The 25,503-nt window shown below is 41.4% G+C and overlaps 2 protein-coding genes across 4 annotated transcripts; one reads left to right on the top strand and one right to left on the bottom strand.

Moving 5' to 3' along the window:
- Positions 1–3,283: 3,283 nt before the first annotated feature.
- On the bottom strand, positions 3,284–14,801 carry fam78ab (family with sequence similarity 78 member Ab). Of its 3 annotated transcripts, none has more exons than XM_063478421.1 (3): positions 14,275–14,801; positions 13,179–13,482; positions 3,284–7,713 (listed from the first exon to the last, which is right to left on the bottom strand). In XM_063478421.1, the coding sequence occupies exons 2-3, from the start codon at positions 13,439–13,441 to the stop codon at positions 7,188–7,190; spliced, it is 789 nt and encodes a 262-aa protein (XP_063334491.1). In that variant the 5' UTR covers positions 13,442–13,482; positions 14,275–14,801; the 3' UTR covers positions 3,284–7,187. The 3 variants fall into 3 exon arrangements, with proteins under 3 accessions (XP_063334491.1, XP_063334490.1, XP_063334488.1); XM_063478420.1 differs by lacking the exon at positions 14,275–14,801 and adding an exon at positions 13,620–14,263; XM_063478418.1 differs by lacking the exon at positions 14,275–14,801 and having other exon boundaries at positions 13,179–14,263.
- Positions 14,802–15,313: 512 nt separating this feature from the next.
- Positions 15,314–24,233, top strand: LOC134630773 (inactive phospholipid phosphatase 7). Its single transcript, XM_063478417.1, has 3 exons — positions 15,314–15,667; positions 15,847–16,591; positions 22,692–24,233. The coding sequence occupies exons 2-3, from the start codon at positions 16,117–16,119 to the stop codon at positions 23,078–23,080; spliced, it is 864 nt and encodes a 287-aa protein (XP_063334487.1). The 5' UTR covers positions 15,314–15,667; positions 15,847–16,116; the 3' UTR covers positions 23,081–24,233.
- Positions 24,234–25,503: the final 1,270 nt, after the last annotated feature.

Genomic DNA, 25,503 nt, shown 5'->3' with positions numbered 1-25,503 from the left:
AGTGTCCTCCATTGCAGAGGTGGTTCTCTGAGATATGGGGTCACAAGCGATGAACAGAAAATTAAAAGAACCCAACAAAGACCTGTGAGATGTCCCGTGAGACTCGTGGTGGAGGTGAGAAGGGGAAAAATCCATACTGTTCAGCATATGTGTCCTCTTGCATACAAATTACTTGACTAAACTCACACATTTTGTGCTCATGGGATAGAAAAATAATTCCAAATCCAATGAGAGTTTTGAATGTCAGAATTTAAGTTGATTACTTCTCTGTTAACTGTTTCATTTGCTTTGAAGATGAAATCCTTATGGAAAAGAATTTGGGTTATGCATATATATCTCCAGTTTGGGTGACAGAACACATAAATGAGTAAGGGTGAAGACAAAATTTGTCTTATTGACACAAAAAAGAAAGAAAGAAACCAGTAGTAACTTTTACCTGCATAGCCGACTCAGCTAAAAGCCCCACTTGTAAGAGCACTTGTGTGAACTCTGTTATTGCACTGCATAACACTCATTCTGTCCTTGGGCATTATAGTTTATTCCAAGTCGGTCCCTCATGCTGCAAAATCCTCAAATGCACCAAATATGCATTAATAAGCAACTGAAAGTAGTCCCCAACCAGTGCACATATTTTTCTCCTATTTAAATAACATCTTTAAAAAAGAAAGGTTCCTAGCTGTTCAAAGAAATTATTGAGGACTTATACAAATGCAACTATTTGACAGTGACCCATTTTTAAAGATTTGTGTGACGCAGACAGGAGAAAAGTAAAAAAAAGAATTAAGAGATGGCATTGACTGACAAAACGAAAAACACAGATATTCCCAGCTTAATATTTTATAACTGAAAATATTTAAAAAGTGGGTTTATTCATTCATTTTGTATCTCAGATTTCTAAATCCATGTACAGCTGTGGTCTCCAAATCCAAACAGTCTGCATCGGAGAGCTTTTGATCTGCAATGGGAATAAGTACGATGTATGCCCCTGCACACCATTCATCTGAAAATATTCCTATCGTTTTATAAAGTTTTGGAGTCTTTCCAAAATTCTTTTTAAGCTAATATTGTGCATACAAAAAGTTAGAAATATGCACACAGATTTTTCTATATGATATATAGAGCAATTTGTAGAAAGAGCTCTCAACTCTGCAGGCTGAGAACAAAGTCCCCTGCTAGAGGTTAAAAAAGAAAAAGCATGAGCTTCATGCACTAAACAACAGTAAAATACAAAATAGCTTGAGAGAATTTAGTACACACTCAATTATTTACAATGCAATTTGTGATTTGGAAAATTCAGCATATTAATATGGATGATTCTGTGTACACAAAAAAGTATCTATGAGGTAGTTAAGAACATTTTCGACCCACTTTTTTTCCTCTAAATACCAATATACGTGTGGAAAAAGGCGTACACAGGTTTTTGTGTGTATTTGTGTCTGTCTATACATCTGGCCCCAGGTGTTCAGTAGTTTCAGCTCTACTGACTGCAAAGAAACTTCAGAAAACATTTGTGTTTGCTGCTTTCTTAAATCAAATTCAAGTGAAAATGATATACTGCCTGAGCACACGAGCCCATGCCATATTTTACTGCATTCTTGGCCTTTATCTTTTTAAATCCCTTCTTGTCCTTTTTTTAATGTCCCATATTTACTTTGCTTTACTGCCATCAGCAAAATGTGACATAATTGCATACATAGAGTAGTAATATCCATACCAGTGTTACAAGAATCTACTGTGTGCTCTGCTGTGTATGTGAAGCCTGGGGGATTTGTGCGTATGCATGCAGGCTTTCAAGATTTTTTCAGTTCAGCTCTTAAATTCTGCCTGTCTTTGTTCTGGTTCAGAGCATGCTTGGTCCTTTGATTTGTACACATTGAAAGAAAACACCATCCATCATAGAGAAAAACACCCTGGAGTGACACATGTATTGATGAATGTATGCTGGGCAACAAAGAACCATCAGCTCAGTGGTCTACTAATAAAATCAATACATTTATCAGTGGAAATAATCAGCTTCTTTTTTCTTTCATGGTAAAAAGTACAAGAAACTACACCCTCTTTGAAGTCTAAGGTTTTTACATGTGAGGACTTAATAAGAATAATACTAGCAGGTCTTATGATTATGGAAATGCAACCTGAGATGAACTACAAAACTTATGTGTCATTACTTATTTAACAAAAAAAATAAATCCTGCAGAAGCATTGCGTTACTTTCATAGTAGGGGCCAGGTGCTGCAAATCAAATGCACTTGATTAACTGAACCAGTGTATGCATCTCTATTAAAGCAGAATTTTGGGGACTTTGGAGTATTCAGGAGTGTGTTAACACAGTACCAAGGAGGAAAAACATCAGCAATGATCTTGAAGAAATAGTTATTGGTGCCCATCAATCTTGGAAGGGTTATAAGACCATTTCCAAACAGTTCAACTTCCATCATTCTATAGTGAGGAAGATTATTCACAAGTGGAAAATATTCAAGATACCAAATTTCCCAAGAGATACAGGCCTCAGGCGCTACAGGCCTCAGTTAGCATGTTAAATGTCGAAGTTCATGACAGCACAATTAGAAAAAGACTGAATACATTTTTTTTTTTGTTTGAAAGGGTTGCCAGGAAATGATTCTTTCCTCCAAAAAAAACCCAGCTTACAGCTTATGTTTGCAAAGTTGCATCAAATAAGCTAAAATAAGCTACAAGACTTCTGGAACATTGTCCTTTGAACAAGTGAGGCCAACGTGGAAATGTCTGGTCTTAATCCACAGCACCATGTTTGACGCAAAAACAAATCCAGCATATCAGCGCAAAAACCAGCTATAAAGCACGGTGGTGGAGGGGTGATGATTTGGGCACCTTGCAGTCACTGAGTTGACCATAAACTCCGTAAACCAAAGTATTCTAGAGTCAAATGTGAGGCCATCTGTCTGACAGCTAAAGCTTGGCTAAATTACAGTAGAACAAGAATCCCGAACCGCAAAACTACAACAGGGTGGCTTAAAAAAAGTCCAGATCTCAACCTGATTGAAATGTTTAAGAAATTTGTATAAAGTGACATTGTGTGATGTGTGTTGTTCATCTCAGGTTGTATTTACCTTATCGTAAGACCTGGTAAGGACCAGATAATCCTTTATTAATTCCTTATATATCAAACCTTAAGGTGTCCTTTCTTTTTACCGTGACTATATAGGATTCCTCTCTGAATTAAAATGTATATAAATGTATAAGTTTTCAACATCTGCAGGTAACGAATAGCACGTGTAAATTTAAAAAAAAGCCAGACTGTGCATAATATTTCTACATTTTATTAGGCATGAAAAAGACCTCTTTATATTATATATATTTTTTTTCTGAGGGTTTGTTTCCCCAGTGGTGTGCATTTTCACAGTTTTAAATATTTTACCAGAACTGACCCATTTTCAAGTATTGGTGTAAAAGTCAAAGCGGAACAGAAAAAAATTCCCAAAAAACACATTCGGCCTGAACTATTTCAGTGCTGTATTTCCAGAAAACAAACCAAAAAGAAAGGAGGGACACACTTAGTTGCTCCTATTATCTTTTGGGCTACAAGTGGGGGTTACATTTAAAACGACGACTTATAATCGCTGACACGAGGAGAACAGCAAAATGGAGCAGCACCTGTGGAATACTAACTTTCGTGGGGTATGGCCAAAAGTAAAAGCCGGAAAATGAAGGCAGGTGGTCCTGAGTGTGAACTCAATTTGAATTTAGTTCACTAGATAACTAAATAAGGAAATGAAACAAAGCTAGCAGTCCTCACAGGAACTGTAAAGGGTGTGGGTTTAGGAGAGGAAACACTCACTTGGCACAGCCCTACTAGCATGGCTATATTCGTAATGTTTCTCTGGAAATACAAACGTGCATTCAGTAAAAAAACAACCAAAGAAACAGGTCTGTCACTAAGTGCCAAGAGCTTTTTGAGTTCACGTCTCTAAAAACAATGCATAGTTTTGGCTTTGTCCAATTTTGGCACCTTTGTTTTTTCACCATTTGTACAGCAAAAGTACAACATTGTGGTTTTGTTTTTCTGTGGCTTAGTCAAGGAAGCACATACAGCATTTTCGAAGTTTCCGCACAAACACAAAACACACATTTTCATCTACACAAAGCTCAAAAGATTGAGACACACAGAGAAGACAATTGGTGCCCTTTGCCTTCAGTATTACATAAATGCTGTTGATAGCTGGCAGGCACCCACTCGGTGAGCCCGGTACTTTAATTCTCTCTGATCTTAATACAATACAATTACAATACAATGTTTACATGCTGCGAAGCATTTCCTGTTTTCTAGTAAACAGGCGTGCTGCTGAATATGGCTTGTGCATGTGTTCGGACGGTCCACGTGCTGGGCTGATAAATGAGTTCTCACTGCCAATGTGACACTGCTGTGACAAACAGATACCAAGCCAGGCTGGTCCCTTCGCCTCGGGGTGATTTTGTGTGTTTGTGAGGGCAAGCTCATTTTATGACAAGGACACAACCTTCCCTGCCCTCTGCTTATATGTGTGTGAGTGAGATGGGTGAATAGAGAGAGAAAGACAGAGGGAGGGTCATGACTCAACAACAGCATAAGCACATGAGTGAAACTCCTCATCTTGCCTAAATCCTCCCAGCGGGAATTAAAGCGCACACACACACACTGAAAGTCAGTGACTGCGTGTCAGCACTTAATTACATTACACGTGGTCCAACTTGAGTACGATCCACGGCTTTCCGCGGAGCAGACGGGCCGCTTATTGCCCGAGAGAGGTCGGTGGGTTCGCAGCATGAGCGGCATCACCTTCACTACAAGCCACAAGCTGAAGCAACTTGACATCCAAGTTCTCTGAAAATGCCAGCGTTATTTTAAGCTGCTGCAAAGATCTAAGTTGGATCCGATTTGTTGTCACCTTCACATTCAGCATCCACCGCCCCCGCTCCCCACCCCTCCACCCAGCCGCCTGCTCTTTGCTCGAGGTAAACGCAGATGTTACCCGTCACATTAATTAAACTCCGCTCCTATGTGGAACAGATCGTGATAATTTATATTTGTGTTTGCCTGCTTTCTCACGTGAAAGTGGCTGATGTGGGGCCACTGAAGGACCGGACCAAGTCTGGTGGTATACAGCGTATGATGCTTGGACTCTGAAACAGCAGCAGCAGCCTAGTGACCTTTGTGAAATGCACGAGCAGATCAGACTTGAATGCAGATGATTTCTTTAGTTGGCGCTGAACACACAGAGACTGGGGAGGGGGCGGAAAGAAATTGCAAGATGCTTCGAACAACTGGAAGTGAAAAACTGTCTACACAACCCATAGTTTTTTGGGATACCATTGATAAGTAAATGACTCCCGTCCCCCTCCTCCCTTATTGCCAAATTTAGCCTGTTTCTTCACGCTTTTGCAAGCAGTTTCAGTTCACCACCAAAGCCCTTCTCAAAGATTAGTACTTAAATACACATCGTTTCATCGACCGTCGATCTTTAGCTGACCAGAGCCACTTCCTTATATGTGTGTGTGGGGGGGTTCGTGCGCCAGCGGTGAAATAAAAAAAGACGGGCCCCACATTTCTGCAGCGAGAGCTAAGGAGAAGTGGGTCATCTATATGCCAACTGAGCATCAAACTCGCATGCCTCCTGCTCTGCTTTTGCAGCCTCGACAGCAGATGAAAAAAAAATAAATAAAAGAGGCAGAGAGGAAGTGAACAAGTGAGCGAGTGGGAGGAGGAGCACTGGTGTAGATAAAGATTAGAAGTGATTGAGGGTGAGGGACGGGGGGAAAAAAACAAACAGAAAAGTCTGTTAACATAGAAGACAAATGATTGGATTAAATTAGATGGAAGGCAAATTAATGGCAGCAGCAATAAAAACGCGATACCCGTGAGATGACAAAAAGATTGCAGGAGAAAAAAATAAAAGACAGACTGCTATTTTCATCGACCACTTATTAAAAATTATTTCCCTTCTTATTTATAACAGATATTGATTGCTCAATGTGAGCAATGTGACAAGGAGGAGGCGAGACAGGATGGGTGGAAAAAAAAGATTTGAGAAGGGAAGGAAGTAACAAGGGGCCCTGAGATGGCGTAATATCGAGAAAAGAGAACTTGTTTTCTGCTACTTTGCTAAAATAGTAAAGGTTTGAGTAAAATAAGTGAAATGAGGTCAGCTGTGGAGTTTTTTATGCTCAAGTTGTTATTGCATGTTTTTGTGTTTATGTGTGTGTGCTGAGGGCTGCTGATGAGATTCGCCTCTCTGTATGTCCATCTCCACAGAGCATCTCCTCTCTTGCATAAAGCACTTGAAACACAGCTCAGCTAGTTAGCTCAGTCGTGTAACTGTGTCTGTGCATAATGCCAGTTGCGTTTGTTAAGACAATAGATTCAGCAGGTAAATGAAACCCACAAGCCAAGATCTGAGACCCGAGTTTTTCCTCAGTGCTGTGGTTCCTGTCCTAAACCCACACGTGCCAGCGCCAACAGTCTGGAAGGAGCGGGCATGAGTTTACCACATACTGCATTGCACTTTGTTTAAGGCTAAGAAGTTTGCAGTGGAAAGCAATGTAATGTAAGGCAGCATGGATTGAATGTCTTGCATGTTTTTTTTTCTTTAAAAAGTACTAAAATCTAGTATGTCACCCAATGCAATTTGTCATGTAGAGAACACAGCAATAACATCAAATACAATTAAATACGCTTCTCTTCCAGTCCATAAATTAAAAAAACAAAACAAAACACAACTGATGCTTGTTCATGACCTTTGTGCATATCCACCTGCACACGCATGGTCATAGAAATACTTGAATCCGCCCTGGACTCCCAAACCCTACGTCGGTTGGCTCAAACAATTATACAGTACTGTAAAAAAACAAAAAAACAAAATGCTCTCTTTCGTTTTTGCAGTTTAGCACAGTGAGACCCGACCAAGTCTGAAGGTAGAATAGTTGCATTTTCTCCGGTTTCAAAAGTGCCTTTAGAAAGTGTTCAAGCCCGTACCTCAAAGCAACAGCTGGTCTTTTGTTTTGTTTTCTGAGAGCTGGTTTCATTTTCAAACATGAGAGAATATAGAGACAGAAAAAAAGAAGAGTTAAAGCAGTGAGAGCTGGTGAGGAGCAGGAGTAAAAGAAAGAAACCAAAGAAGATGATACTGTTAAGGTATCCAAGGCCAGTCAGTGAAAGTCAGAGGGGAAACAGGTCAGTATTTAGGTGGGATGACCACCACAGGGTCACCAGTCTTTGGCCGCCACATCAGCACCTGGGCGTCGTTGGCATTGGGCTTGACCATGGCGTTGGGGGGGATGGGCTCATTCTTTCCCAGAATCTGTGGCTGTTCCTGGGCCACGGGCTCTTTCAGAACGGCCCTTTGACCCAGCGGCTTCTCCGGGTCCACTTTTATGTCAAGCCGCATCCTCCAGCGGATCGTCTGCAGGACTAGCGTCTCTGAGGTGGCCTGATTGATGGCCACGAGCCAAGTCGTGAAGCTCTGGTCGCGGAAGATGCTGCTGAGCTGAGGCACATTGCTGTCGCTGACGGGCACTCCCCAGGTCACGCTGGGGTAAAAATTGTCATTCATACTGACTACGAATTTGCTGTCCTTCTTGGTGGGGCCTATGACGGTGCAGGTTTCAGTAGTGTTTCCGTACCACGGGTAGTTGACGCCGTCTGAGTCGCTGATGGCCTGGATCTTGCCGTCACGCAGATCAGGGAGTTCCCAACTTGACCTGGAAGTTGAAAGGAGGCACAGATGAGGATTCACAGACACTGATCCTTTATTTAAAATCATTTGTTTTTGAAGGGAAAACTGGATGTAAGCACATGTAAAATGTTATATAATAATGCTTAACAGGGTATGAAAGACGAAGCACAGTAATCTGACCTTTTATCTTAGGTCATTTGACCCCTTTAAAAAACTGATAAAAATGATGAAGAACAGTAAATAAACAATAAATGGAACCACAAGTGTGGCCTCCTCCTCAGTTGGTAGATTTTTCTGTCTATCTACCAAACGCAGGACAGGAACAATAAATTGGATCAAAGTCTCACAGCTGGATGCTTCCAGCAGTAACGTCCCGCTGAGCTGGAACCCAATACAGTGATGAAATATTTTGACATGCACAGCGGGCGACACCGAACGACTTAAGTGACCCTGCACCTCTGCTCTGTCCACCTATCGATTTTCCGCCCGCAGCAGGAAAAAGATTACTTTTCGTTCAAAGAAACCGAGGCTCAGCAGAACAGAGATAACAGTGCGATCACCAGCCCGCATGACTTACTAGCCTGCTACGCCTGGCCTCACACTGTGATTTATGAATTCACCCAGGGGGGTTGGTGAGATTAGCATGTCAGGCATGCTAATAGCAGGCCCGTGTGTGTCTGTGTGCAAATGTGCATTTCTGTTCTGAAGGATCCCTTCATCCTCTAATACGATGCCTCCCAAACATTTTGCAGCAACTCTCCATTTTGTCATGAACTCACACATTTCCTCAATTCAAATTATTTGACACCTTCTGTTGAAAATTCTTCCAATTCATCATTTATGACTGCATGATTTACGGTAAACCTCAAGCTTGTGTTTCATTGAGTGTAAAAAAAAAGCACATGTATCAGAGGAGGATTAACCTAGAACCGCGGGCTCATCTACACGCTGAGGAACTTTGATCACGCCTGGGGAAAGCACTGCAGAGATAGGGCTTACTTCCTGTTTGCGCCTTCACTGCCTGCTTTGTCACAAGCAAATGGCCTCCCATAGGTCGTGTTTGTGACACAACCGCAGACACACTAAAATGATTCACCCACTTCTTCGTTCTTTTTTTCGAGCTGCTAGGCCTTTTTTACACCGTGACTTGTGAGCATGTCAGTTTCTGTATAATGTTACGTGTGCAAGACCATAGATACAAATATCTAAATTATCATCTATATTTGGAAAGCAGAAGAGTTTTAACATGTAACTCTCAGAGTTAGCGTGAATAAAGACAGACTCTGTTTCCCAGACATAGATTGAGATGAGTGTTAGACTAAAAACTTTGTTTCAAAGGAGAAGCTCGCTGGATTTAAACGTTCGGTCTAGCCTTAGGCCTAATCCATGTCTGAGAAAATGGCTAAAAAGGTGTAAATGGCTAAAAGTATTACAGAAATACTGAATGCGTGGTGATAGATAGGCAATAAAAAAAACGTTTAAAGAAATGAGTGGAAAATTGAGCAACTTGACCAAGATACTGAGTTTAACTGTATGACAAATTCTTTGCAAAAACCCCCACTTTGAGTATGCAGCAAATGACATCTGGTTTATTCACTTCTAATGAATGAATTGTGTGATGTTACAGAAGAGGTAGTTTAGCTCATGTGGCAAGGCTTAAAAAAAACTGTAAACCGCTGCTGTCATAAAGATAGTTGTAATTCCCTGTCACCTAGAATTCTTCCGGTCTTAGACCTCATACGCTGCATGTCAAAACTGAAAGCTGCCTACCAAAATGTGTTCTAAATAAGAATCTATTTAAAACTGAATTATATATGAAAAGTTAAAGCTTTATGCCAAAAGAAAGGATTTTAAATAAGCTTTTTTGAGGATTTGTCCATGCACTGAAAAGGTCTCATCACAACTGCGAACAAAAGCAAGCAGTGAAATTGCTTATTTCCTGTTTTTGCACCTTTGCTCCCACACTCGTTTGCATGTTGCGGGCAAATAGTTTGGAAAGCAGTCTGTTTGATTTTTTAAAAAAGAAAGAAAGAAATGAATTAGACGCCCAGGAAATGCTTCTTTTTTCCCCCTCCCCCACGGAGACTGAAGACTAGGAACAAAAGTAAAGACAACAGGGTGTCAGAGCAATCAACAAGATAATTGCATCATCGTTGAGCTTCACCGTTTTCTGTGAAAATAAATGTTCCTCCCATGACTGTTATGTTCCATATGCAACAGGGATACAATTTCTTTCAAGACGTAGCTATAACAAATTGGATTTTTTTTTTGTATTCTTTGTGCATGTCTGTTATGTTTTTTTCTAAATACACACAAACTGTTCAAACTCGATAAACTGCGCCTCGTTAAAAGCCCATGCGTGCACGGGGGAGAAGAAGTGATGGATGCAAACAGAATCCCGAGCACATCATCCAAAGCCGGCAGAGAAATCAGCAGCATTACCATCCTCGGCTGTTCTGTCCAATTACAGTACACTGAAGTTTTATTAGCATCAAAGGAGCTACTTAGTATGAGAGTCTCAGCAGCAGTAGCAGACTCATCTCTTACAACCTAAGTGTGCCTTTAAAAATGTACATAAGGAATAAGCAGCCTTTTCTTTCATTGTTTGTCTTTGCAGGAAAGAAATGCTTAGCGTTCCTAACACTGGACAATGATTTAAAGTCAATGTTCGAATGCACGAGATTCAAGGATTTTCCCTCTGTAAACACTGCTGTACATCTGGGTGTGCACATTCTAACACCCCTATATACAGCACAGTGTTATATATACATATACCATATCTGTTACAGTCATGTAGGGTAATTCAAGTCAAGAGTGCATTTACTATACACTCACTGGCCACTTCATCAGGTACACCAGTTCAACTGATCATTAACACAAATATCTAACAGTTGACCACACAGAACCAACTCGGTGTTTTTAGGTGCATAGACATGGTCAACACAATCTGCTAAAGTTCAAAGTGAGCAACGGAAAGAGGAAGAAAAGTGATTTAAGTCACTTTGAAGACTTTAAACATGGCATGGTTGTTGGTGCCAGATGGGCTGGTCTGAGGATTTATTGATAATGGTCTGAGAAAAAAAGGAAAAAGCAGTGAGTGAACTTGTCTCTTTGATTCCAGAGTTTGGAAGAATAGCCAGACTGCTTTGAGCTGATAGGAAGGCCATAGTAACTGAAATAACCACTTGATACAATCATGGTTTGCAGAAGAGCATCTCTTAATGCACAACAGGTTGAACATGGACAGCGACCACACCAGGTGCCATTCCTGTTAACTTCTAACTGAGGCTCACCAAAACTGGACAATAGAAGATTGGAGAAACATTGCCTGAACTGATGAGCCTCGATTTCTTTGCAACATTTGGGTGGGAGGGTCAGAATTGGAATCCAATCCAATCCTGAAGGCAAAATGCGTCCAAGCTGGTACTAGCATAGTAGAACTAATGAAGTGGTTGTGAGTGTACGCTTATGTGGTTTCTGAGAAGACTAAAAAATGTGGTAAGTGGAATTGTATATAGTCATGATATCAGACATTCATTACCAGTAATGTCAAAAACAAAATTTACCAAAATGATATTATCTCAACAGCTATGCAAAATTTGAGAAAAGCATAATGCCATCAGTTTATCTTCAACGTCATTTATTTTGTTTTCTGTCTGTTTCGGGAACGCGGCGTTGGTGACAGCGAGCTTATAGTGACTATGTTTTTGTCTTTTTATGGTGGAAGGTGACAAACGCAGGGGTACAATACCACCACTTATGCTGCGTAACCAGATAGTTACAGGCGCTAGATTAAATGATCATACATGTATTCGCATGTCATCTATGTTTCAAACTACCACAGCCATTCTCATTACTGGTATATTGCGAAAAACTTCTTTTTCAAGTTCAGCATTTTTAAATGCATGCATGGTTTTGAATGTGAGTTTTCTTCTCAGCATGTATTTGTATACCATTATCTAAAAAAAGAACTTGACAAAAGATGGAAAGTGTAAAATCTAGCCAGATAAACGGGCCAATAAGACCCAGTGAGACTGAGTTTCAGAATGTAATTGGGCTCTGTCCCTCTCTCTGTGTACAGGCCCATACTGGGGTGTGGGGTGTCCGGGAGGGGACTCTAATCTTAGTCGTGCAGCACCCAAACATCCTCTGCTGCAGTGTCTACAGATAAAGCACACGGATCGACTTGCGTTTGCCTATCACATGATACAAGACAAACCCTACGTATGTAAACACTCGTTCTGAGAAATAAAGGAAATTAAAGAGCGAGCGAGACCTTTTTATAGTCCCTGGGTAAGATGAGCACAGTTAAAAGCAGCATTTGTTCATGTTTGCTTTATTAATAACAACTGATGAAAAAATAACTCCACTCCACTCCAAGGAGGGGGCATCAGAAAGGTTACAGCAACTATTATTTCTCATCACAGTGTCCCACACTCATACATGTGTAAGCTCTTGAAGGTGTTTGCAGCCTGCAAGCATATGCTTAAAGCCCATGTGTTGTGGGGACAGTCGAGCTATCGATTATTAAAACACACTCACAGTTATCTTTTAAGTTCTTTAAAACTGTTGCTAATATGTGACATTCCGGTTGCATGACGCACACTTGTGCCCTTGCTCAACTGGGAGAACCACATGCAACCATAGGCTAGTTTCACTACTGTGAAATATTTCCTCTAAGGAGTAATTTTAGCATTATTTGCAATATAAAACAGAAACTGAGATATTCTTACAATTTAAACCATAAATTACACAGGAATTAAGGTTCTGGCTCTGTTGGGTGGCTGGCACTGACTCTTTCTGCTACTCGTCTTTGCCCGTACTTAAAGAACTCAAGCTCATTTGCTTATGTTAAACTGGTTAAACCTTTTACCTAGACGTCCTTTCAGTAACTGTTCCTGGCAGATTTTTTGATCCAATTAAAGTCTTCCTACTTGGAATCTTCACATTTTCAAGATGTAAGCACTCCCAAAAAGTTGTGTTATAACAGTGTCAGCTTTAAGCCTCTTAAATTTTAACTTCTCTTTGTCACATCTGTAAGCTAAATAGTTTCAAGTTCTGAGCTTTTGCTCAGACAAAAATAAGACAACTGTGAAGCTGTGATTGTTTCCCCGTGTTGGGGTCATTTCGTATATTAGAAACCACATTTAGTTCCCTAACATTTGTGAGCATTAGATACTTTCTTTGTGGTTTGTCGTGGATTAAATCTAATAGAATGGCAAAATAATCTGAATAGTTTTTGGAAACCAAGCTCACAGTTGGCTAACTGGAATCAAATTCATTTAATTAAAAGTAGAAGAGCCAATATTGACCAAAAGTGTCAATAGCAAAAATGCCACTTGCAACCTAACTCAAATGGCTTATTTATTCATCAGCTGGAATGATGTCAAAGGTGATTTTTTTTTCATATTTGAATCTCATCCACATGTGTTCAACGCGCTGTCATCCCTTACACCTGACCAAGCAACAACAAGACCCGAGGATACTCACATTCCTTTGTCCCCATACGTGTTAAAGAACTCCATGTGGTTGCAGGCTTGGATCCAGCCGATGGTCCACGTCTCCTTAGCAGCTACTGGTGGCACCAGTATTCGGGCGTTCGCTCGAAAGTGCGGCGTCCGGTAGCGCAAGACCACGCCGGATGTCTCGTCGATGCTGGTGGGGTTGGAGTCGATGGTAGCGTTCAGCTCCAGGATGACGATGCTGTCTCGGAAACTCTTGGGCTTACATCTGATACTCTGGATGCAGCCCATTGCATTAAATAGCAACACAGTCCACAAGAACGTCCAGCAGTCTGGAGGAGAGGAAAGACGCATGGAAACAAGCAAGACAGTCACCACAGTTGGCTCCACATCATGTTTCCCCAACAGAGAGAAGAAAAAATGGTTTATCAGCACAAAGAAAGTATTTATATGAAGCAATGTTTCTCACGAAAAGCCATGCATTCTTTTTCTTTTATCCAAAACTACAAAAGAAGGCAGGCCTAGAAAATCTTCGCAACAGAGCGCATGCTTCCCGGTGCGTGAACGCAACTTCACCAAAACCGGCTCTGGCACCAGAAATGTTCTTATCCGAGCACAGATGTTTTCATGCTGCCAAAGTTACAAGACACTGCCACACAAAGTTCTGGCCTTTGGGCAAAGTGGGTCCATTTGGAAAGGTTCGTGGCATGTATGAGCTAAATAATTAACACACGCAAAAAAAAAAAAAAACTACTTGTATTACAGCTTGGCATCAGATTCTCCTTTGCGTGTGCACTCAAAAGATATAACCCTGTGACTGCGTCCAGCTGGTGACGAGAATCCTAATCACAAATATTGGAGGTGTTCAAGAGTGGACGCCTACAGTTTAAAATGCCTCTAGTGTAACGCGGAGCAGCCGAAAGTCCGTTTAACAAAAGCGTAAAATGTTCCACCAAACTTAAAATATTGGCTTCAGTTTCTCATAAGGAAAAGTGTACCATTGAACGCTACATCTGCGGAACAGAGGTTCTCGCAGTGCAATTACGAACTGAGGTCTTTTTTTTCTTCCCCGTTTCTAAAGCCGACAAAGCAACATGCAAAAAAAAAGAAGAAAAAAAGTCTACCTATAAAACAATTCACTGGAAAGTCTCCAGTGAATTGTTTGGGGCGAAATCCTGGAGAAATTCAGCGTAAACGGCGGCTCGCACAGTTCTCCGGTCACAGAGGTAATTCCGTTATCTCCTTCCACAGCCGATACCGTTATTTATTTCTTCGCCCCCTTCTCTCCCTTTTCCTTCCAACTGCAAACAATTTCAGCGTCCCGTTAACAGAGGTAGCATTTCTCCGAGCGCTGACAGTCTGGTCGAGTTTGAGACTGAGCACCGCAACATCCAAAAGGACGGCGCCGGGTCAACTTTTGCGACCATTCCACGGGATCAGGTGTCAAACTGAATAAAAAAAAAAATAATAATGTATAGATACAAAATATGTATAATGCAGCTCTGATGGGAGAAATTCCAACTGTTACATAGTTCGACCGAGCGGACAGCTGCAGTGCTCCGAGAGATGGGATGCAGTTCAGCCTAAATTCCTGCACAAGCTGTCATTTCTCCGCGCTCGTCCCATCTCTGCCTCGGCAGGTTCACCCCGACACGCATTGGTCTATCTGAGCTGCCTGGGAAGCAGCTTTTAGTAGTCTTCCTGACGACACTTCCGCTCTGCGAGTGTTGCAAGCATGCTGGGAAATGGAGGCTAAAGGTCCCTCATTTTGAGAAGGTTATAATTATAACTGATAACATATAATTAGTAAGTGATTTTTGAGAGCCTAAAGGAGCCCCCACAGGTAACTTAAGACGTGTGTCCGCTCTCTTTGGATGGTATTGAAAATTTGGACACAGACAAATGAAATCATCTTTTTGGAGATGTCTTTCCACAGACTAATCAATGTATCACAGTCAGCTTTAAATAAATTATAAATTGATAAATTTTAATTTATTTATGTATTTTGCTGAAGTGTGGCAGTAGCAGCCAACAAATAGTCTGATCGGTGCGATAAATTCAGTAAAAATGTAGGTTGTGTGCTCATCGATTTTTCTTTTCTTTTCTTTCTTTTTTTTTTTTTTACCATTTCTGAACATTTGAACTTGTTTCCGTGGCCCTCCATAAGCCCTGCCCCCTGTCTTTGTGTGTAATAAAGCCGAATGCGGGGTTTCTGTGCGTCCTGGCGCTGTCTGTTTAAGCACCTTGGAGAACTCCGCTGTCCGCGCTGGAGCGCAGCGCCGAGGCTGAATCGGGAATCGTGCGTAAGCTACGTCAAATCCGCCAGGAACAAGCAAACGCTGCACTGCCTGCGCTGCACTGCCTTGTCTTTTCCCTTTTTTTGTCGACGGTTTGGTGATTGTCAACTTTCCTCTGATTTTGCGCGGATCGCTTTATATACGTGAACGTCCTCTCTGTATATCGGAGAGGATTTAGAGAGATGTGCGCGCCCCCGTGCTCTCCCTTCTTCTTCGCTCGGTAAGATGACAACGCCGTGTCTTTCGTAGTCTCTTTACACAGTATTTTTCTTTCTTCTTTTGTTTTAAATTTGCACCGAGCTTGTTTTTCACCAAAAGCACGCGCAGTGAGGCACCTGTTAGTGGTGTATCGGTGCGTAACGAAATGCTCATGTTGTAATTTTTATCTCCGTGCTTTAGATCGTGTTTCTCTGGATTGGACGGAGCAGATGCCATTCAATACACTCTTCCTCCCCGCATGGCATAAACACCACGGACAACGTGCATTCCAGCGTGTCTAAATATATCTATTAAGGCCACAGGAGGTGGGGGAGGAGTGGTGTAGGCAGGATAGGGTAGGGGGGTTTATCCTGGGACATTTCACTGTCTCGCACCACTTGCATTATCTTCTGGAGATTGGCAATCGGTTATTATAGCCACAGAAGAAAACTTGGCCCCAACACCCCCAGTATGCCCTCCAGTGTGAGATCCAGGGCGCGGGAGAGAAACAGCGTCCTGAGCAGACCTGAATTTATGTCCCTCAACCATCAGCCCCTCTGTAGTGGCGGGGGCCCCGCTGAGAGCCGAGGCAGCTCAAGGCGACTGGGTCAAATCAAGCACCAAACAAGTCAGCAGAGTGAAGAACCTACCGACAGAGGCAGCAGGGACAGAAGAGAGTCCACCAAAATGCCAGAGGAAGACTGCATGCAGCTGAACCCTTCCTTCAAAGGAATAGCAATGAACTCCCTGCTTGCCATTGACATCTGCCTGTCCAAGCGCATGGGGGTGTGCGCCTACACGTCGTCCTCCTGGGGAGGCTGCCGCTCCATGGTTGCCCTGTTGGCTCTCACGGGGCATGGCATCACGTGGATCATTGGCACTATCGTGTGTCTCACACGGAGTAATACCCTTGCTGGACAGGAGGTCCTAGTCAACCTGCTGCTGGGTAAATGCCACACCACACTCACCAACCTCTGTCGTTCAGTACCCAAAATGCACCACGCAGCCATACCTGGCACCCACAGTGACACTGTGTCTTTGCCGCTTCTGTCCTTCTCACACTTGAAACCAGCCAGCTGTGCCAAAAATGAGCTTGCCAAATGAGTTTCAGTGTATTCGGCTTCCCAGCGCAGGGTTTTATTGACAAACAAGTGTGGGTGACATTTTCTGAAGGCACATTTCACAAGTGTTTATAGACCGTATCTCATGTGCTTAATATTACTTGAACTGCTGCTTTTATAGTAGAGCAATGAGACTCTCAACATTTGATACCTTTTCCCAGTTGTCAATAAGCAACAGAGAGGAAAACCTGCAAATTCAGAAAGAAAAAGACAAAATATCACCTAGTCTCAGTTTTTTTTTTAGTGAAGTCACAACTGCGTATTGAGGTTCCTATGCAGGCAATGTAACCTTTATCATTTTCTCATCTAGCAAATCTTCAGTTTTCCGGTTTGGATTTAACTTAACAGTATATTCGAATCAAACTGGTAACACAGCACAGTCTAATACTGCCACAGTCAAAGCAGTCAATCATTCAATCATTCAAGCAAAAGTTGTCTTTTGCAGTACGTTTCTGTCAAATTGCATCACTCAGCGATTACTCAGAACCTTCTGAACCGTCTTTATTAAAACATATGAATCTGAAATCTGTGGGCAAGATTCTTTCCACCGCAGGTTTTCTGGTTTCTATTTGTAGTCTGTTTGTAGTTCGAGTAGACTAATCAACTGACCAACCACGTCTGAGGTGCCTCTGATTGCATATAGAGATAAACTGTATGTGGCAAGAGCAAAAGAGAGACTTCATCTGCTGAAACTCAACCTGGAAACTGCCTTTCTTTGATCTGTCTGCATTCGTTGGAACAGGAAGTAGACAGGGAGTTCTTGTTGTACCGAAAGCCCGGACAAATTGACCCATGCCCCCAAGTGCAAAATCAGCAGTCATACATAACAATAACAACTTTATATGTATAGCACTTTTTAAAACAAACAGTTACAAAGTGCTTCACAATTTGGATAAAACCACTTAAAAAAGTCTAAATGGTTACACATTCAAACACAGAGTCAAGCCCACAGGCTTTCATTCATTCCTACATACACACATGTTAGCAGAACAGAAGGTCACAGATAATGGGCAGAAGATTAAAGATCTGCAGTTAAGAAGGGCAGTAACTGCTGAACTTAGAGGCTTTGAGGGCTGTGATTTAGAGGGCAAAGGAATTAGATGATTAAGTCCGGAAGTAGAAATTTGATGAAAATGAGACGGTTTGCTTCTGTGCCTTTATAATTACAGGGATTGGTTAAAAAAAATGGCAGCATCAGTGAAATATGAGGTTGGTGAAATACTATAACTGGGTCTTTTTGTTTTAAATTGTGATCTTGGTTTATTAAAACGGATAATGGGCATTGAGTACGACTGAACATAAGGCATTAGAGGAGCTGGTGACAGCGTTATGAACACAGGAGGGCAATCCGGCGTACTCAGTTGGTGAGGCCTGAAAGGGGAGCTGCTAAATAAAACACAACTAATCATTACCAGACTAGCTGCTGTCGTGCCAAAAAGTGATTTCTGCTGTTTCTGTGTTTTTCATGTGTAATATTGTTGTTTATAATGGCAAATAGGCTGTAGTGAACAAGATTAAGAAAGAGGTTATATATAAAATTAAAAAACTGCCTGTTTTGAAAGCGTCTTTATGATTGTGACATGACATTATAATTTATCCAGTCCTTTTTGGCTAATTAGAAAATCTTTATGGAACTATTATCTTATATTTGTTGCCATTTCTGTTGCCCTCTTGGCCGGCTCACTCTTGAAAGGGACATTTCTAATGCCAGTGACACTTTTAACCCGAATAAATGCAGGATAGAAAAAAGTCACTTTGCCAAAAACTGATTGCAGCTTCTGCCTTGTGACAGGAATTTGCTCTGTGACCCAAAATAACTTTATATGTTAGACAGATTATATACCAACAAGTCATTTACAACAATTGAAATAGTTTTCTTTTCTTTCTTTCTTTTTGCCAAATAGGGGAAAATCAGTTTTTGGCATGACAGATTAAGGCTGTGTGTTCTTACGCAAGAGAAGTGCATAGTTCTTACTTTGTGCCCGGAAAGGAGAATGCTGTAACTGTAGCATCCTACGCTGGGATGAGGTCCATTTATTTGGCTTCATGGTGGGGTGGCCGGCCACTCTGGTGTCATCAGCCACCAGTGGTGGGAAAGCTGTAGTGTTAGCAGGCATTGTTTCTGGGTCCACACCCGCTTGGCCGTCCACATGGAGTAAGTTGTCATCAGGCATTGCTGTGTAGCAGCTGGAGAGGTTTAGGCTGGGTGGAGAAACAGCACCACTCTGATCCCTCAGGCAGCTATGGACCATCACTTCAGCCCGGGACGACTGATGGGTAGGTGTCGAGCAGGAGGAGGGCCGAGGACCGGTGACAGTGTCCCACAGCGCAGTGTCCTGGCCGGCTGCATTGAGTGAAGCAGACTTTTTAGTTTGACCATGCGTCACATCTATGAAGCTGGACAACAGTGAGTCCTTCACATTAAGTTCTTTCAATTCGAGACCCTTCAAATATCCTCTTTTTAAGTTTTTATTTGTGTTCATGAGCAGTTTATCAATGTTTCCAATCAGGGCTGCCATGGTACAGTGGAACAGTATGTACAAACAATGCAAAGGCCCAGATTCCTAAGAATGGGTTCACACGTTGCTCTTACAAGTCCTGTTACTGACTCAGTACTGGGTTATTGTTTCCATCAGTAACTACATAAAGCTTTACTACAGCACATTTAATATTATCCTGCAGCAAAATTTTGATCTCACTACATCAGATCAGAATTTTCTGAAAGTCTGGGGGACCTGTGTGTATGCTTGTTCATGTGCAGGCATGCACACATAAACACAGTCCCAAACACAGATTAAAGACCAAACAGAAACACAAATCTTGTGTAGCTGTAGCTGCATTGAGCTCTTGAGTGGGAGCTATTAAATCTCTGGATTTGGGACACTGTTGAATTGTGTTTGGGACTTTTTTTTTTGCCCTAAGTGCTTGCTCAATATTTGTTGGTTGCAGGATAATTTCTGGTCTATTGAAGTCTGTCGGGAGAAAATATCCCAACATGGTCAACAGTGGGCAGAGGAATTAATGTTAAATACTCGCTGAAAGTATATTTTGTTTTTATCTATCGGGGAAACTAATCAGCCATGACTGGTCTGTCGGGATTAGTTTGATTCAGCCCACTGTTGCAAACACGTGGTGCTGTGCAGCGTAGAAATGTTTCTCCTTTAGTTTTTAAGTTGTTTTACTCGCACGCAACCTGGGACCTTCTCAAAGACTATTAAACATGTCAGAGACGCCAAAAAGCGTGTCTTAGCTGTGGAGGGGATGTTCCTATTTTTATCAGGTGTGGTTTGTGTGTGTGTGGCTTTGTTTCTCCTTTTAAAGTACTCACGTTTATTTCATGTTACATTATCATCTATATGGTTCTGTTAAGCATGCAGGTAAGATTGCAACATTATCTTCAGCATCCATTTCACCGCTATTACAAGGATGAATGAGAGAGTCCGGTGTGCTCTGAATGACCATCTCTCTGTGCCGAGGCGGAGGCCTGTGTGCAGGGTGACAGTAACAAACAGACAGGATTAGGTCATGCTCACCCAGCTGTTGTCTCTAATTAATTTTTCATCATGCTTGATGGAACAGATAGCTTAGTATTTAGCTTTATGTTTCAAGGGGCTTACCTGTGTAGCCCTCCTTCCCTTCTTTTTGTCTTTTGAGAAGCAATAAATGAATGGTGTTTTTTGATGTTAAACACATATAGACAAAGCATTTGTGAAGTATCTCAGTGTTGCAGCGCAGGGGATGTCTGTTTGAGATGAAAATATGAGATATCGCTGGTTTTCACAACGGAAATTTCAACAATTTTTCCACTTTTAGCTGTTTAGGTGGATTCCCCAAAGTTCTTAGTTTGATTACCAGCTCGACCTTCACTATATGTCACCCTCCTGCTCCTTTGTTCTTGTATTTTGTGTCTTTCTCGCATTGTACTTTCCAATAATGGCAAAAATGGCACAAAAAACATTGTGCCTCCATGCCGCCCCCTCCAATACAAAAAACCTTATATAAATACATGTAACCTCCTTTGTTGAAAAGTAAATGTGAACAATAGCAAACATAGCCTTGAGAAAAATGGCTTGCTGTGGTCATTACTGTGTTTTACATCTATGTAGAGCATATAGAGCAGGACTATAAGTGCATGTGAGCTGACTAACCACAGTGTGTATGTTAGAATACGCGACAGACTGACTACTCCTTCTGTTTCTCAGCAGCACGTAGCAGCCTGACCTACTGTCTGCTCACGCCTGCTACATTTCCTAGAATCGGAGTTTCCACCCTCAAACGGCAAATCTGAGTTCATCACCTCAAATCTTAGATGACGTACTTCTGAAAACTAACCACAATGCTGACCGCAGGTTTGCAGACAATCTTTCACGGCAGGAGCACGGAGAAAATCTTAGTTTGTCTGCAGTGACAGCAAACCTTAGAGAACCTCAGTCGCAAAGAGACTTGTGCTTACAGCCGATACGATGCGTCACTGTTTGGCTGCAAGCACCGTCCCCGTCTGCTGAGATGGCACAATGGGGCCGTGCAGCAAAGACCCCGAATGTCCTTCCATTGCACCTCTACTCAATATCAGTTGGCATCTTATGCCTCATTTTATTTGAACTATAACAAAATTTTACCTCCCAATTGGTGATATTTCCAAGTTGTAGGCCTTTGAGGTACTTTGTTTTTTCTCTATAACCAACACTAAGCGTCAGTATTGTGGGATATATTATTGCTTCATTAACAAAATGATGACACCAATTTGATGTCTGTGACATAGAATCAAGCATTGGTACTGTGGATGTTTTAGTGTGGCTGCTTATGAAAGGTCTCCTCTTTTTTTATCTGCGTTTTGATTCCAGGCTCATCTTCGATCTGTCAAATGATTTTCTGTCATATTTTAACACTCATCGTTGGTGTTCTGTGTAAGAGCTGGGAATCATCACACTGATCAAACATCTTTAGAGTCTCGTCAGTGGATGAGCCAACAGACGAGGTCCTAGCAACTGGAATTCCCCCTTCTAAAGTTTAGAAAATTCAGTAAAAGAGACCTGTTATTTTACGCCAAAACAAATCTGTAACAAGCCCAAAAAGCAATGAAGCCACAAATTGCAAATAGACCGTGTGAGACCCTGTAGGGCTTGTAACTGGGAAAAAATTCACTGCATGAGTGTAAAATTTAAACTGACTAAATTCACTGTGCAAAACAATTCGGCTGATTCTGAGAGAACTTTTTCAGATTTAGTTGATTTTATATGCATGGACACATTGTATTGCCTTTAATAAGCTGAGATTGATTTTGAAAGAACAGTCCCTTTAGGATAGCAAGTATTAGAGCAGTATAACTAGTACCGCAGACATTTGACAGTTATTTAGCGTAGGCTTGGTTTAGTGAGTGTGAAGATGGCTTTAAATGGCTTTATTGATGGTCAGAGTAGAAATATTTTTGGGGAGTGCTGTGGAGTTATAAAAGGCGTCTCCGAATGTCTGGTATGTGGAGCAAATGTTACTCACTGGTTAGTACTAATCACCGAAATATCTACTTACACATTTACTGCAGTTGTTCTGTTTTATGTGAAGACTACCAAATGGACCAATAGTTTTATAAAGCTGATTATTGAGTTGATGTCCATTTGATTTTACTTTTATTTGAAGATTTTTAAAGCTACATCCATCCCCATTAATCATCTCACACCTTAGAGATGTCCAGTTAGGGGAGACAAAGTAAAACCACTCACAGTGGTTGTTTTTCGGCAAAATGATCACTTTTACCTTAAAATCAATGTACATATCACCGGTAACACGTCTATACTTCTTTGAATATGGTTTCAAACGATGATCTTTTACTTGTACCATGATGCAAGTCAGGTACTCCTTTAACCATTTTCTTTGACTTTCACTGCATATTCATACTAACTGTCTGCTTTCTTTATTTCATGATAGCCCTCATCCTTGACGTGATGACCGTGGCTGGAGTCCAGAGATTGGTGAAACGGAGAGGACCCTGGGAGATGACACCGAGCTTCCTGGACTGCGTCGCCATGGACGTGTACTCTTTCCCCGCTGCCCACGCCAGCCGAGCTGCCATGGTCTCCAAGTTCTTGCTGTCCCACTTGGTGCTGGCTGTGCCGCTTCGCATCCTGTTGGTGCTGTGGGCCTTCCTAGTGGGCATGTCCCGGGTGCTCTTGGGCAAGCACCACCTAACAGATATGGTGTGCGGCTTTGCGCTTGGCATGCTCCATTTTAGCCTGATGGAGACGGTGTGGCTCTCATCAAACACCTGTCAGACTCTTATTTCCATAAGCACGCTGAGCTGGAGCCCCTTTTTCTGAGCTTTTTACTAGCACACATGGCTTGTTTAACCTTGCAATATCAAACACACAGACGGGTGACAAATTAAAGGAAACACTTGCTGCCAGAACAGCCTTAATGCACCTCGGCTTTGTTTCAACAAGACTTGCATTCTTCTGTTCATGATGAAGGCTCAAGTCTTTGGGTGTTTCCTTTAAATTGTCACCTATGCGTTGGTTAAAGTTGCAAAGCAGGTTTTCGTTGCAGGCTGCGAGCAGGAACCCACTAATATTCGGATCCAGATGCTGACTTGCATGCAATTCCTAAACCAGGAAGCTCGCAAGACCTTCATAACGCTTTACAAGTTCTAGTATGACACTGCTTCATAGTTTTAACGAAACACTAACAGCCACAAGCAAAATAAAATATCTGCAGACTGGCTACAGGTTTTCTTGAAAGTGTACATGAAGGAAAAGTGGTTTGGATTTTTTCAAAAGACTTTCATTCATATTCATTTATTATTTAACTTCTATCAAGGACACCAAACTCCATTCGATCTCATTTTTTCTCTCTTTTATTTTAGGAGAGTTAAACACAGAAGCTGAACACTGAAATTTGGAGTTAGACTATATTGTTGGATGTAACATTCAAGTATATATGAAAGTAAGGCAGTTTGGATAGTCTACATTTTTTTATAAGTGGCATGACTGTTCTGTTACATTTGTGTATTTCTTTTGCTGATATGTTTATCATATTTGAAGGTTTTTTTTAATTAAGCTGTTTATGTACAATTATCACCCAGAATTTTTTTCTTACCCTTTCAAGTATAATTTCTATCAATGTGCCATTTGTGATTTAATGAGTTTAAATCATTTTTAAAGCTAATATTTCTCCACAGCACTTTCATTAAAGGTCTTTAATGATTCATTAAAATCTCTAAATCAGCTGATCATAAACTGTTTATGTCAGTGAAACTGATTCTATGCCTCACTAAAAACAAGTGCATGTGTGTGGGAACATATGCATACGAAGCAGAAGCAAACATTGGTTTGAAATATCAGCTGTGGACATGTTATGCCTTTTTTATGGCTTAGAATGAACATAATTTCATTGGTTTAGTATGATTAAACAGTTTAGTGTACGCGAGTATGTGCTGTACAGGGATCTGTATATGATGTTTTTACTATGTTGTTCTATCTCAATAAAATGAAATGAACCACTAGGAAAATGCAAATGTGTTTTATTTAGTTTTGGTAAGAGGATGCCACTAGCAGTTCAAATTTGTTGTTTTCATGTATATGTGCCTGTGGGTGTTTGGGATTGCTGCTCTATTCTGTCTGTGATTAAAGATTTGGGCAGATCTGTCACAAGCAGAATGTGGGGGAAAAAATATTTATTACAATTAATAGGATAAATGCTGTTTTCTGTTTACCAGTAGCTTATTTGTCTGCTCTTAAGACAACTTTCCAAAAAAAGTAGTTTTAATTACTTCAGACTTCACAAGGATTGTAAAATGCCCCACAGCTCAAGAAAATTAAGTTATGGATTTCCATAGGGATGTCATACGGAGAGGGCTATTCATTTGGAAAGCCATTTTACACCATTTCTTTCCAGATGGGGTGTTTGCACCCACTATATATATATATACATATATAGTGGGTGCAGTGGACACGTTTCACTCTTTTTCAACCTCAGCTCTTTACATGTTATAACTACTCTTCTCTGTGACTTGCAAATGGATAAACAACAGCAAAAGCATGAGGGGCCCACAGACCAGTTAATAATAATAATAATAATAATAATAATGGATTGCATTTATATAGCGCTTTTCTAGGCACCCAAAGCGCTTTACCATTCCACTATTCAGCTACAGTTGTAGCCACAGCTGCCCTGGGGCAGACTGACAGAAGCGAGGCTGCCATATCGTGCCATCGGCCCCTCTGGCCAGCAGTTACACCACACATTTTGCACACTGCCTCCATCCACAACAGATGAGATGGAGATAGTCAAGACAACCTGCTGACATTCAAACTGAGCATCAGAATTTAAATGACTTTAAACATGGAATGGTTGTTGGTGCTAGTCATGCTGGTCTCAGCATTTCAGAACTGTTGATCTACGGGGATTTTCCTACACAGCCAGCTCTATGGTTTACAGAGGATGGCTTTACTAGGGACTAGTAAAGCGCTATACAAATACAGGCCATTTGAAAAACAGATGATATCCAGTTAGCGCCAGTTCAGGACAGAGGAGAATGGTCAGACTGCTTTGAGCTGATAGGAAGACAAAATGACTCAAATAGCCACTCACCACAGAAGAGCATCTTGGAACGCACAACATGCCAAACCCTGAGGCAGCTGGGGTACAGTAGCAGTAGACCACACCGGCTGCCACTCCCGTCAGCTTAGAACAGAAACTGGCACATAGGCTCACGAAATCAGACAGTAGGAGGCTGGAGAAACAA

Source organism: Pelmatolapia mariae, linkage group LG7, assembly GCF_036321145.2.
Source record: "Pelmatolapia mariae isolate MD_Pm_ZW linkage group LG7, Pm_UMD_F_2, whole genome shotgun sequence".
NCBI lineage: Eukaryota > Metazoa > Chordata > Actinopteri > Cichliformes > Cichlidae > Pelmatolapia > Pelmatolapia mariae.
The sequence above is the reverse complement of the archived record's forward strand: the minus strand, read 5'-3'. Positions and strand labels throughout refer to the sequence as shown.

Coding starts and splice junctions, on each gene's coding strand:
- fam78ab (XM_063478418.1), bottom strand. CDS start 13,504: ATGCGTCTTTCCTCTCCTCCAGACTGCTGGACGTTCTTGTGGACTGTG. Junction 7,714..13,178: donor ACGTATGGGGACAAAGGAAT/GTGAGTATCCTC, acceptor TTCAACTTCCAG/GTCAAGTTGGGAACTCCCTG.
- LOC134630773 (XM_063478417.1), top strand. CDS start 16,117: ATGCCCTCCAGTGTGAGATCCAGGGCGCGGGAGAGAAACAGCGTCCTG. Junction 16,592..22,691: donor CCTAGTCAACCTGCTGCTGG/GTAAATGCCACA, acceptor ATTTCATGATAG/CCCTCATCCTTGACGTGATG.